Below are 12,619 nucleotides of genomic sequence, written 5' to 3'. Positions count from 1 at the left end.
CAGAAGGCAACTCAACCCTGATGAAACCCCATCACAGTCGGGGATGGATGGGTTCCCCTTGTGTGTCCTGGCTGGTGAAAAGAACGAGATGATGACCAGTGAGGCCGAAATTTCTGAACTGGGGGTTTCTGGTGGGAATTTGGGACTGACAATCCAAGGGGCACTGTACATGTCCAAGGTAATGAGGGAGTTGTGTAAGGCCCTCCAAATTACCTAACTTAGGACATTGGTGTACCATCTGCAGACAGATGGCCTGGTGGAAAGTTTCAATAAGACCTTGAAATCCTTGCTAAAGAAGGTCATGGAGAAGGATGACTGAGATTGGGATTGCCTCCTGCCATACCTACTGTTCTCCATCAGAGAACTCCCACCAGCCTCTTCGGGGTTCTCGCTGTTCGAGTTCCTATATGTATAGCACCCTTCTCGACATTGCAAATGAGACCTGGGAAGCAGAGATAACACCTCATCAAAGCATTATTGAACATGTGGCCCAGATACAGGACAGAATCGCGAGTGTGATGCCAATTGTGAGGGAGACTCTCCTCTAAGCACAAGAGGCCCAGGCAAGGGCCTACAATCGGTCAGCAAGACTGAGACAGATTAGCCCTGGAGACCGGGTGTTGGTGTTGATCCCTACTGTGGGAAGTAAATTCCTGACAAAGTGGCAAGGGCCATACGAGGTGGTCGAAAAGTTGAATGACGTCAACTACGAGGCCCACCCACCAGGGAGAAGAAAACCATACCAGGTGTACCACGTTAACCTGCTGAAACCATGGCAAGACAGAGATCCGGTAGAAGCAACATGCCTAGGGACCCATCTTGCAGCTAAGGTTGAGGATGTCACACTGGCAGGGACACTGTTGCTGGTGCAGAAACAACAGTTCCGTGAGCTGCTTTAGCAGAAACGAGACCTGTTTTCGGAGTTACCAGGATATACGCAGGTTTTGAAACGTAATCCTGACTCAACCGCATGTGAGGATATACCAAATGCTGTATCAGATTCCTGAAGCTCGCTGTGAGGTGATCTCCAAGGAGGTGAAGAGAATATTGAGCCTGGGCATCATCGAGGAGTCCTGGTGCCGAAAACGGATGGGGATTAGTGCTTCTGTAATAATTACAGGAAGTTCAATGAGGTGTCTGTGTATCCTATGCCCCAGGTTGATGAGCTTATTGAGAGGCTAGGGTCAGCCAGATACATCACCACCCTTGACCTAATGAAAGGGTACTGGCAAGTTCCCCTGTCTCCAAGTGCCAAGGAGAAGATGACTTTTTCTACACTTGACAGGTGCTTTCAGTATACCCAGATGCCGGACTGGATAATAGTTCCTCACAAGAATTACGCCACCGCTTATTTGGACGACATTGTGATCTTCAGCCTGGGTTGGGGAAGTCACCTGCAGAAGGTCCAGTCGGCACTTGATGCACTGAGGAAGGTAGGGTTTACCATAAATCCAAAGAGGTGCGCCCTCGGGAAAGAGAAGGCAAAGTACTTGGGTACATCGTTGGAAGGGGTGAGATAAAGCTACAATTAGACAAAGTGGAGGCAATCCAAAGTGGCCTCAGCCGGTTTCCAAAAAGCAGGTTAGGGGGTTTCTCAGGATTGTGGGATATTATTGGTGATTTATCCCGAATTTCACCATGATAGCTGCCTCCCTGATGGATCTTCTCAAGGGCACAAATTCATCAATGGTCAAATGGTCCTTTTGAAGCTGAGGTGGCATTCCAGGAGTTGAAGCTCGTCCTGTGCAGACAGCCAGTCTTGATCGCACCAGACTTCTCTAAAGTGTTCATGCTCCAGAGAGATGCCTATGAGGTCGGTTTGGGAGTTGTGCTATCCAAGGAAATAGGTGGGGAAGAACATCCAGTCTTATACCTGAGTAGGAAACTGTACTCCTGTAAGAACATATATGCCATCGTGGAGAAAGAATGCTTGGCCATCAAGCATTGACACCCTGAGAAACTACCTGTTAAGCAGAAAGTTCAGGCTAGTGTCAGATCACGTGCCCCTGAGATGGATGAGGGAACAGAAGGGGAATAATGCCTAGGTAACTAGGTAGTTTCTGGCGCTCCAGGACTTTACTTTTCATGTGGAGCACAGGCCAGAGAAGTTGCATGGGAATGCAGATGCCCTGTCCAGAGTCCCCTGCTTAGCCAGTGAAGGTGCCAAAACCCCCGGCTTTGGGCAGAGGCGGTGGATATGTGACAAAGTCATGGATAAAGTAATGGAGCTCAGATATGTGTCACTACGCTTAATGGCATCAGTGTTATAAACCCAGAGTATTTTCCTCCAGCACACTAAAGTGTTGTGAGGCTAAAGTTGCATACATGGGCTGGTTTTATGTGGACATCTATAGAGTGGGTGGGAAAATGTCCACCTTATCTCCATCTGCAAAGCCGGCACCACTCTGTCCTCACAGGAACTGTGTGATGTCACAGTAATGTGATCAGTCTCAAGATGAAGAAGTCATATGGTCTGTGGTTTAAGTAGCTGCCTTCCAATGGATGTAGTGTTCAGTGTGCCTGGAGAGGAAACACTCCAGGAAAGTGTTTGTGCCTGTGTTAAAGGACCTGAACCATGGACGTTGCTAACCGTGAGCTGGCTGATCCCCGTCAGGAGAAGGACCGTGTTTTGTTTTGTATTGCCCAGAGGGCCTTGTTTATTTTTCTCAGCTTGGTTTATACTGTCTTCAATAAACTAAGCACGTTCTTAAAGAGACAGTGTTCCATTTCTGCCTCTGTGTACACCCAAGTGAGCCGCCCTAACACAGTGTGTAATTTAATATATATTTTTTTAATTATTATTATTTATATGTTTTTATTATTATTATCATGCCTAAGCTCGGTTTTGAGGAATCTTCAAAATTGCTAGTTGTATCTTAGAGGCATTATGGTGTAGTTATTGCATGTAAAAAAAAGCTAAAACTTGTAACTTTTTTTGTATTCTCTTACAGGGATATATGGCACTCATGAAGGAGGATGGTGTTCCAGATGATATGAAAGCAAAGGATAAAATTATTTTTGGAAATATTCATCAAATTTATGACTGGCACAGAGAGTATGTACATTTATATGTGTATGTTTTAGTACTTAGTGTCACTCTTTCCATATTAATAACGCATATCAGGTATACAAAGTAAGGGTATGTTCATATGTAGTGTTCCTGCTTCATTTTTTATGCAACACATTTGGCGCGTAAAATATATAGTGGCTTACAATACCAGAATAATCAATGAGATTTCTGAAATATTGTGCACATTCAGTTTTTGATTTCTTGTCATATTTGTTTTTTGTTTTTTTTTACCAAGATGTCAATTCTTTGAGCAGTTTGCAACGTTTTTAACCCATGCAAATGAATGTGAGAAAAACTCAAGTAAAAATGATGCAAAAAAAATGTGTCAAAAACATGCTTATTGTATGCTGCAAAAATACCACAGGTGAACATACCTTAAGATTGTGGTGTTAACAAAGTATTTGCCACATCTAGGTTTACATGTTTTCTGGTACCTACACCACCAAGAAGCTCCGTCGCAAATTCCATCATCCTTAGCAAAAGAGAAAGTGTAGCATGTTGTGCTTTTTTTCTCATTAAAATGCCCGACTTGCAAACCGACCACATTATATTAACATGGAGTTGATCCATTTTTTGTAGAAGTTCAGTTTTTCTGGTCCATTAAAAACAATAAAAAAAACTGAATTATGAACGCTAATATGAACCAATTTTACCAATATTAATAAAACAATTATATATTAAAAAAAACTATGTTAATTGATTTTAACACTCAATGGTATGCATTGAAATGATGATAATTAGTGATTAGCACTAAAATGCTCGGGTGCTCGTTGCTAGGGCTGAGCATATTGTAATGCTCGGGTGCTCGACCCGAGCAACAAGCCCAATGTATGTCTAAGGGAAACTCAAGCATTTTTACCGCGCCCCCCAGGGGTCTTTAGAGAGACTAGAAATTGCGGAAATCAATGGGAACAGTGCTCAAATGACATGGGAACAGCATGGGGAAGACCCCTGGAAGCATTTCAGACTCCCAGGTCACTGCTATGAACAAAGTTGTCAGAGTCTTATGCCACTTTTACAGACTCAAAATAAAACAAAACCAAAATGGAATTTTCCTAGGAAATATGTGAAGGGATATCCTTTCCAGGGTAATGACTTGTATATAAGGCAAAAAAAAAAAATGCTCATCCACACTATGGGCTATGTTCTCACGTAGCGTTTTTGATGCATTTTTTAACTTTAGCATTGCTTTCAACCAAGACACATGCATTCACTGGGAAATGTCATTTTAATATTTTACAACCTTATCTGGCCATGTTGTGTGTGGGACACATCATCAGACACATCCTGTTTCAATTATGAAGGAGGGACTCTGAAAGTCACAAAGCCTATTTTTATAGGGCCATCAGGCGGCCTTTACTATTCTTAAAGGGCCAGCAGTCAGCCCTCACTATTCTTAGAGAACCATCAGCTGGCTATGCTTTGTTGTTCCCATTATTAACCCCTTCCCGACCCATGACGCCACGTAGGCGTCATGAAAGTCGGTGCCAATCCGACCTGTGACGCCTATGTGGCGTCATGGAATGATCGCGTCCTTGCAGATCAGGTGAAAGGGTTAACTCCAATTTCACCCGATCTGCAGGGACAGGGGGAGTGGTACTTCAGCCCAGGGGCGGTGGCTTCACCCCCCGTGGCTACGATCGCTCTGATTGGCTGTTGAAAGTGAAACAGCCAATCAGAGCAATTTGTAATATTTCACCTATGAAAATGGTGAAATATTACAATACAGCCATGGCTGATGCTGCAATATCATCGGCCATGGCTGGAAAACCTAATCTGCCCCCCCCCACCACCACCGATCGCCTCCCCAGTCCTCCTTTCTGCCCCGTACTCCCCTCCGTCCGCCTGCCCACTCCCCCATCTGTCATGTTCTCAATGGCAAGAGAACATAGCATCAGTATATATAGGAACTAGCTCTTGGAAGATGGGAACTGAGCTGACCATGAACTAAACCTAACGCACAACTAGCAGTGGCCGGGTAGCATGCCTACGTTGATTCTAGATGCCCAGCACCAGCCGGAGGACTAAATAATGCTAGCAGAGGAAAATATTAGTCCTAGCTCACCTCTAGAGAAATACCCCGAAAGGAGACAGAGGCCCCTCACATGTATTGGCGGTGAATTAAGATGAAATAACAAACGTAGTATGAAAATAGGTTTAGCAAATTTGAGGTCCACTTACTACATAGCAGAAGACAGAAAGGACACTTTCATGGTCAGCTGAAAACCCTATCAAAACACCATCCAGGAATTACTTTAAAACTCTGGCATTAACTCATAACACCAGAGTGGCAATTCCTGTTCACAAGAGCTTTCCAGACACAGTAACGAAACTACAGCTGTGAACTGGAACAAAAATGCAAAAACAAACATGGACAAGAGTCCAACTTATCTAGTAGTTGTCTAGGAGCAGGAACAAGCACAGAGAGGCTTCTGATAACATTGTTGACCGGCAAGCAACTAACAGAGCAGCAAGGTTATATAGCGACTCCCACATCTTGATGGGAACAGGTGAACAGAGAAGATGAAAACACCAGATCAATTCCACCAGTAGCCACCGGGGGAGCCCAGAATCCAAATTCACAACAGTACCCCCCCCTCAAGGAGGGGGCACCGAACCCTCACCAGAACCACCAGGGCGATCAGGATGGGCCCTATGAAAGGCACGAACCAGATCAGAGGCATGAACATCAGATGCATTCACCCAAGAATTATCCTCCTGGCCGTATCCCTTCCACTTGACCAGATACTGGAGTCTCCGTCTGGAAACACGAGAGTCTAAGATTTTCTCCACAACGTACTCCAACTCACCCTCAACCAACACCGGAGCAGGAGGCTCAACGGAAGGCACAACCGGTACCTCATACCTGCGCAATAATGACCGATGAAAAACGTTATGAATAGAGAAGGATGCAGGGAGGTCCAAACGGAAGGAAACAGGGTTAAGAATCTCCAATATCTTATACGGGCCGATGAACCGAGGCTTAAACTTAGGAGAAGAGACCCTCATAGGGACAAAACGAGAAGACAACCACACCAAATCCCCAACACAAAGCCGAGGACCAACACGACGGTGGCGGTTGGCAAAAAGCTGAGTCTTCTCCTGGGACAACCTCAAATTGTCCACCACCTGCCCCCAGATCTGATGCAATCTCTCCACCACAGCATCCACTCCAGGACAATCCGAAGATTCCACCTGACCAGAAGAAAATCGAGGATGAAACCCCGAATTACAGAAAAACGGGGACACCAAAGTGGCAGAGCTGGCCCGATTATTGAGAGCGAACTCTGCAAATGGCAAAAAAGCAACCCAATCATCCTGGTCAGCAGACACAAAACACCTCAGATATGTCTCCAGGGTCTGATTAGTCCGCTCGGTCTGGCCATTCGTCTGAGGATGGAAAGCGGACGAAAAAGATAAATCTATGCCCATCCTAGCACAGAATGCCCGCCAAAATCTAGACACGAATTGGGTCCCTCTGTCAGAAATGATATTCTCAGGAATACCATGCAAACGAACAACATTTTGAAAAAACAGAGGAACCAACTCGGAAGAAGAAGGCAACTTGGGCAGAGGAACCAAATGGACCATCTTAGAGAAACGGTCACACACCACCCAGATGACAGACATCTTCTGAGAAACAGGCAGATCTGAAATAAAATCCATCGAGATGTGCATCCAAGGCCTCTTAGGAATGGGCAAGGGCAATAATAATCCACTAGCCCGAGAGCAACAAGGCTTGGCCCGAGCACAAACGTCACAAGACTGCACAAAGCCTCGCACATCTCGTGACAGGGAAGGCCACCAGAAGGACCTTGCCACCAAATCCCTGGTACCAAAAATGCCAGGATGACCTGCCAACGCAGAAGAATGAACCTCAGAGATGACTCTACTGGTCCAATCATCAGGAACAAACAGTTTATCAGGTGGGCAACGATCCGGTCTATCCGCCTGAAACTCCTGCAAGGCCCGCCGCAGGTCTGGAGAAACGGCTGACAATACCACTCCATCCTTAAGGATACCTGTGGGCTCAGAGTTACCAGGCGAGTCAGGCTCAAAACTCCTAGAAAGGGCATCCGCCTTAACATTCTTAGAACCCGGTAGGTATGACACCACAAAATTAAACCGAGAGAAAAATAATGACCAGCGCGCCTGTCTAGGATTCAGGCGCCTGGCGGTCTCAAGATAAATCAAGTTTTTGTGGTCAGTCAATACCACCACCTGATGTCTGGCCCCCTCAAGCCAATGGCGCCACTCCTCAAAAGCCCACTTCATGGCCAAAAGCTCCCGATTCCCAACATCATAATTCCGCTCAGCGGGCGAAAATTTACGGGAAAAGAAGGCACAAGGCCTCATCACGGAGCAGTCAGAACTTTTCTGCGACAACACTGCCCCAGCTCCGATCTCAGAAGCGTCGACCTCAACCTGAAAAGGTAGAGCAACATCAGGCTGACGCAACACAGGGGCAGAGGAAAAACGGCGCTTAAGCTCCCGAAAGGCCTCCACAGCGTCAGGGGACCAATCAGCAACATCAGCACCCTTCTTAGTCAAATCGGTCAATGGCTTAGCAATATCTGAAAAACCAGCAATAAATCGACGATAAAAGTTAGCAAAGCCCAAAAATTTCTGAAGACTCTTAAGAGAAGAGGGCTGCGTCCAATCACAAATAGCTTGAACCTTGACAGGATCCATTTCAATGGAAGAGGGAGAAAAAATATATCCCAAAAAGGAAATCCTCTGTACCCCAAAAACACACTTAGAACCCTTCACACACAAAGAATTAGACCGCAAAACCTGGAAAACCCTCCTGACTTGCTGGACATGAGAGTCCCAGTCATCCGAAAAAATCAGAATATCATCCAGATACACAATCATAAATTTATCCAAATAATCGCGAAAAATATCATGCATAAAGGACTGGAAAACTGACGGAGCATTTGAAAGACCAAAAGGCATCACTAAATACTCAAAGTGGCCCTCGGGCGTATTAAATGCGGTTTTCCACTCATCCCCCTGCCTGATTCGCACCAAATTATACGCCCCACGAAGGTCAATCTTAGAGAACCACTTGGCCCCCTTTATGCGAGCAAACAAATCAGTCAGCAACGGCAATGGGTATTGATATTTTACAGTGATTTTATTCAAAAGCCGATAATCGATACATGGTCTCAAAGAGCCGTCTTTTTTTGACACAAAGAAAAAACCGGCTCCTAAGGGAGATGACGATGGACGAATATGTCCCTTTTCCAAGGACTCCTTTATATATTCTCGCATAGCAGCATGTTCAGGCACAGACAGATTAAATAAACGACCCTTTGGGTATTTACTACCCGGGATTAAATCTATGGCACAATCGCACTCTCGGTGCGGAGGTAATGAACCAAGCTTGGATTCTTCAAAGACGTCACGATAGTCAGACAGGAACTCAGGAATTTCAGAGGGAATAGATGATGAAATGGAAACCACAGGTACATCCCCATGAGCCCCCTTACATCCCCAGCTCAACACAGACATAGCTCTCCAGTCGAGGACTGGGTTGTGAGATTGCAGCCAAGGCAATCCTAGCACCAAATCATCATGTAGATTATACAGCACCAGAAAGCGAATAATCTCCTGGTGATCCGGATTAATACGCATAGTTACTTGTGTCCAGTATTGTGGTTTATTATTAGCCAATGGGGTGGAGTCAATCCCCTTCAGAGGAATAAGAGTCTCCAAAGGCTCTAAATCATACCCACAGCGTTTGGCAAAGGACCAATCCATAAGACTCAAAGCGGCGCCAGAGTCGACATAGGCGTCTGTGGTAATAGATGACAAAGAGCAAATCAAGGTCACAGATAGAATAAACTTAGACGGTAAGGTGCAAATGGAAACAGATTTATCAGGCTTTTTAGTGCGCTTAGAGCATGCTGATATAACATGAGTAGAATCACCACAATAGAAACACAACCCATTTTTCCGTCTAAAATTCTGCCGCTCGCTTCGGGACAGAATTCTATCACACTGCATACTCTCTGGCGACTTCTCAGTGGACACCGCCAGATGGTGCACTGGTTTGCGCTCCCGCAAACGCCTATCGATCTGAATAGCCATTGTCATGGACTCATTCAGACCCGCAGGCACAGGGAACCCCACCATAACATCCTTAATGGCATCAGAGAGACCCTCTCTGAAAGTCGCCGCCAGGGCGCACTCATTCCACTGAGTAAGCACAGACCATTTACGGAATCTTTGACAGTAAATTTCCGCTTCATCTTGCCCCTGAGATAGGGACATCAAAGTTTTTTCTGCCTGAAGCTCCAAATGAGGTTCGTCATAAAGCAACCCCAAGGCCAGAAAAAACGCATCCACATTGAGCAACGCAGGATCCCCTGGTGTCAATGAAAAAGCCCAGTCTTGAGGGTCGCCCCGGAGCAAGGAAATCACAATCCTGACCTGCTGTGCAGGGTCTCCGGCAGAGCGAAATTTCAGGGACAAAAATAATTTGCAATTATTTCGAAAATTCTGAAACCCAGATCTATTCCCCGAGAAAAATTCCGGCCAAGGAATTCTCGGCTCAGATACAGGTGCATGACAAACAAAGTCTTGCAAATTTTGTACCTTCGTGGCGAGATTATTCAAACCTGCAGTTACACTCTGAAGATCCATTACAAACAGGTGGACACAGAGCCATTCAAGGGTTAAGAGGAGGTAAGAAGCAGCTAGACAGCAATTAAGGGCTAGGCAGCAAAACTCTGAGGGGAAAAAAAAAAAAAAAATTCCCTTAAACACTTCTTTTTCTCCTGCTTCAGCCCAAACAATTAACACTTTGTGTGCCGGTCAAACTGTCATGTTCTCAATGGCAAGAGAACATAGCATCAGTATATATAGGAACTAGCTCTTGGAAGATGGGAACTGAGCTGACCATGAACTAAACCTAACGCACAACTAGCAGTGGCCGGGTAGCATGCCTACGTTGATTCTAGATGCCCAGCACCAGCCGGAGGACTAAATAATGCTAGCAGAGGAAAATATTAGTCCTAGCTCACCTCTAGAGAAATACCCCGAAAGGAGACAGAGGCCCCCCACATGTATTGGCGGTGAATTAAGATGAAATAACAAACGTAGTATGAAAATAGGTTTAGCAAATTTGAGGTCCACTTACTACATAGCAGAAGACAGAAAGGACACTTTCATGGTCAGCTGAAAACCCTATCAAAACACCATCCAGGAATTACTTTAAAACTCTGGCATTAACTCATAACACCAGAGTGGCAATTCCTGTTCACAAGAGCTTTCCAGACACAGTAACGAAACTACAGCTGTGAACTGGAACAAAAATGCAAAAACAAACATGGACAAGAGTCCAACTTATCTAGTAGTTGTCTAGGAGCAGGAACAAGCACAGAGAGGCTTCTGATAACATTGTTGACCGGCAAGCAACTAACAGAGCAGCAAGGTTATATAGCGACTCCCACATCTTGATGGGAACAGGTGAACAGAGAAGATGAAAACACCAGATCAATTCCACCAGTAGCCACCGGGGGAGCCCAGAATCCAAATTCACAACACCCATCCTCCTGTCCACTCCCCCCGTGTTTTGATCCACCCCCCCGTGCTCCGATCCCCCCCGTGCTCCGATCCCCCCCCATACTTACCGAGCCTCGCGGTGTCCGTCCGTCTTCTTCATGGGCGCCGCCATCTTCCAAAATGGCGGGCGCATGCGCAGTGCGCCCGCCGAATCTGCCGGCCGGCAGATTTGTTCCATGTACATTTTGATCACTGTGATAAAACCTATCACAGTGATCAAAATAAAAAAAATAGTAAATGAACCGCCCCTTTATCACCCCCATAGGTAGGGACAATAATAAAAATAAAGAAAATATATATATATTTTTTTTTTCTTACCCCACTAGGGTTAGGGTTAGGGTTTTAGGGTTAGGGTTAGGGTTTTAGGGTTAGGGTTAGGCCATGTGCACACGTTGCGGATTCTGCTGCGGATTTTTCCGCAGCGGATTTGGAAAATCCGCAGTGCAAAACCACTGCGGTTTTCACTGCGGATTTTCTCGCGGTTTCTTCTGCGGATTCCTCTGCGGGTTTTCAACTGCACTTTCCTATTGGTGCAGGTTGAAAACCACTGAGGAATCCGCAGAAAGAATTGACATGCTGCGGAAAATAATCCGCTGCGTTTCCGCGCGGATTTTTCGGCAGCATGTGCACAGCGGTTTTTTTTCCCCATAGGTTTACATGGTACTGTAAACTTTGGGAAAACTGCTGCGGATCCGCAGCATCAAATCCGCTGCGGATCCGCAGCAAAATCCGCAGCGTGTGCACATGGCCTTAGGGTTACATTAGACTGTGCACACATGGTGCGGATTTGGCTGTGGATCCACAGCGGATTGGCCGCTGCGGATTCGTAGCAGTTTTCCATCAGGTTTACAGTACCATGTAAACCTACTGAAAACCAAATCCGCTGTGCCCATGGTGCGGAAAATACCGTGCGGAAACGCTGTGTTGTATTTTCCGCAGCATGTCAATTTTTTGTGCGGATTCCGTTTTACACCTGCTCCTCAATAGGAATCCACAGGTGAAATCTGCACAAAAACACTGAAAATCCGCAGTAAATGCGCAGGTAAAATGTAGTGCCTTTTACCTGCGGATTTTTCAAAAATGGTGCGGAAAAATCTCATACGAATCCGCAATGTGGGCACATAGCCTTAGGGTTAGGGTTGGAATTAGAGTTAGGGTTGGAATTACGGCTAGGGTTGGAAATAGGGTTAAGATTAGGCTTGTGGTTAGGGTTAGGGTTGTGGTTAGGGTTGGGATTAGGGTTAGGGGTGTATTGGGTTAGGGTTGTGGTTAGGGGTGTATTGGGGTTAGGGTTATATCTAGAGTTGGGATTAGGGTTTGGGGTGTGTTGGGGTTAGTGTTGGAGTTAGAATTGAGGGGTTTCCACTGTTTAGGCACATCAGGGGTCTCCAAACGCAACATGGCGCCACCATTGATTCCAGCCAATCTTGCGTTCAAAAAGTCAAATGGTGCTCCCTCCCTTCCGAGCCCCGACGTGCGCCCAAACAGTGGTTTATCCCCACATATGGGGTACCAGCATACTCAGAACAAACTGGGCAACAATTATTGGGGTCCAATTTCTCCTGTTACCCTTGCGAAAATAAAAAATTGCTTGCTAAAACATAATTTTAGAGGAATGAAAAATTATTTTTTATTTTCACGGCTCTGCGATATAAACTTCTGTCAAGCACTTGGGGGTTCAAAGTGCTCACCACACATCTAGATAAGTTCCTTGGGGGGTCTAGTTTCCAAAATGGGGTCACTTGTGGGGGGTTTCTACTGTTTAGGCACATCAGGGGCTCTGCAAATGGAATGTGACGCCCGCAGACCACCCCATCAAAGTCTGCATTTCAAAACGTCACTACTTCCCTTCCGAGCCCTGACTTGTGCCCAAACAGTGGTTTACCCCCACATATGGGGTATAGGCATACTCAGGACAAACTGGGCAACAACTATTGGGGTCCAATTTCTCCTGTTACCCTTGAGAAAATAAAAAATTGC

General features: G+C 45.8%; 1 protein-coding gene across 1 annotated transcript in view; it reads left to right on the top strand.

Moving 5' to 3' along the window:
- Window positions 1-12,619, top strand: part of TRIO (trio Rho guanine nucleotide exchange factor) — a 3,555,343-nt gene that overhangs the window by 2,494,440 nt on the left and 1,048,284 nt on the right. The window contains 1 exon segment of the mRNA XM_077269474.1: window positions 2,952-3,055. Within this exon segment, the coding sequence (XP_077125589.1) occupies window positions 2,952-3,055 (104 nt within the window).

The sequence above is a fragment of the Ranitomeya variabilis genome, chromosome 6 (assembly GCF_051348905.1).
Source record: "Ranitomeya variabilis isolate aRanVar5 chromosome 6, aRanVar5.hap1, whole genome shotgun sequence".
NCBI classification, from domain to species: Eukaryota; Metazoa; Chordata; class Amphibia; order Anura; family Dendrobatidae; genus Ranitomeya; species Ranitomeya variabilis.
The sequence above is the reverse complement of the archived record's forward strand: the minus strand, read 5'-3'. Positions and strand labels throughout refer to the sequence as shown.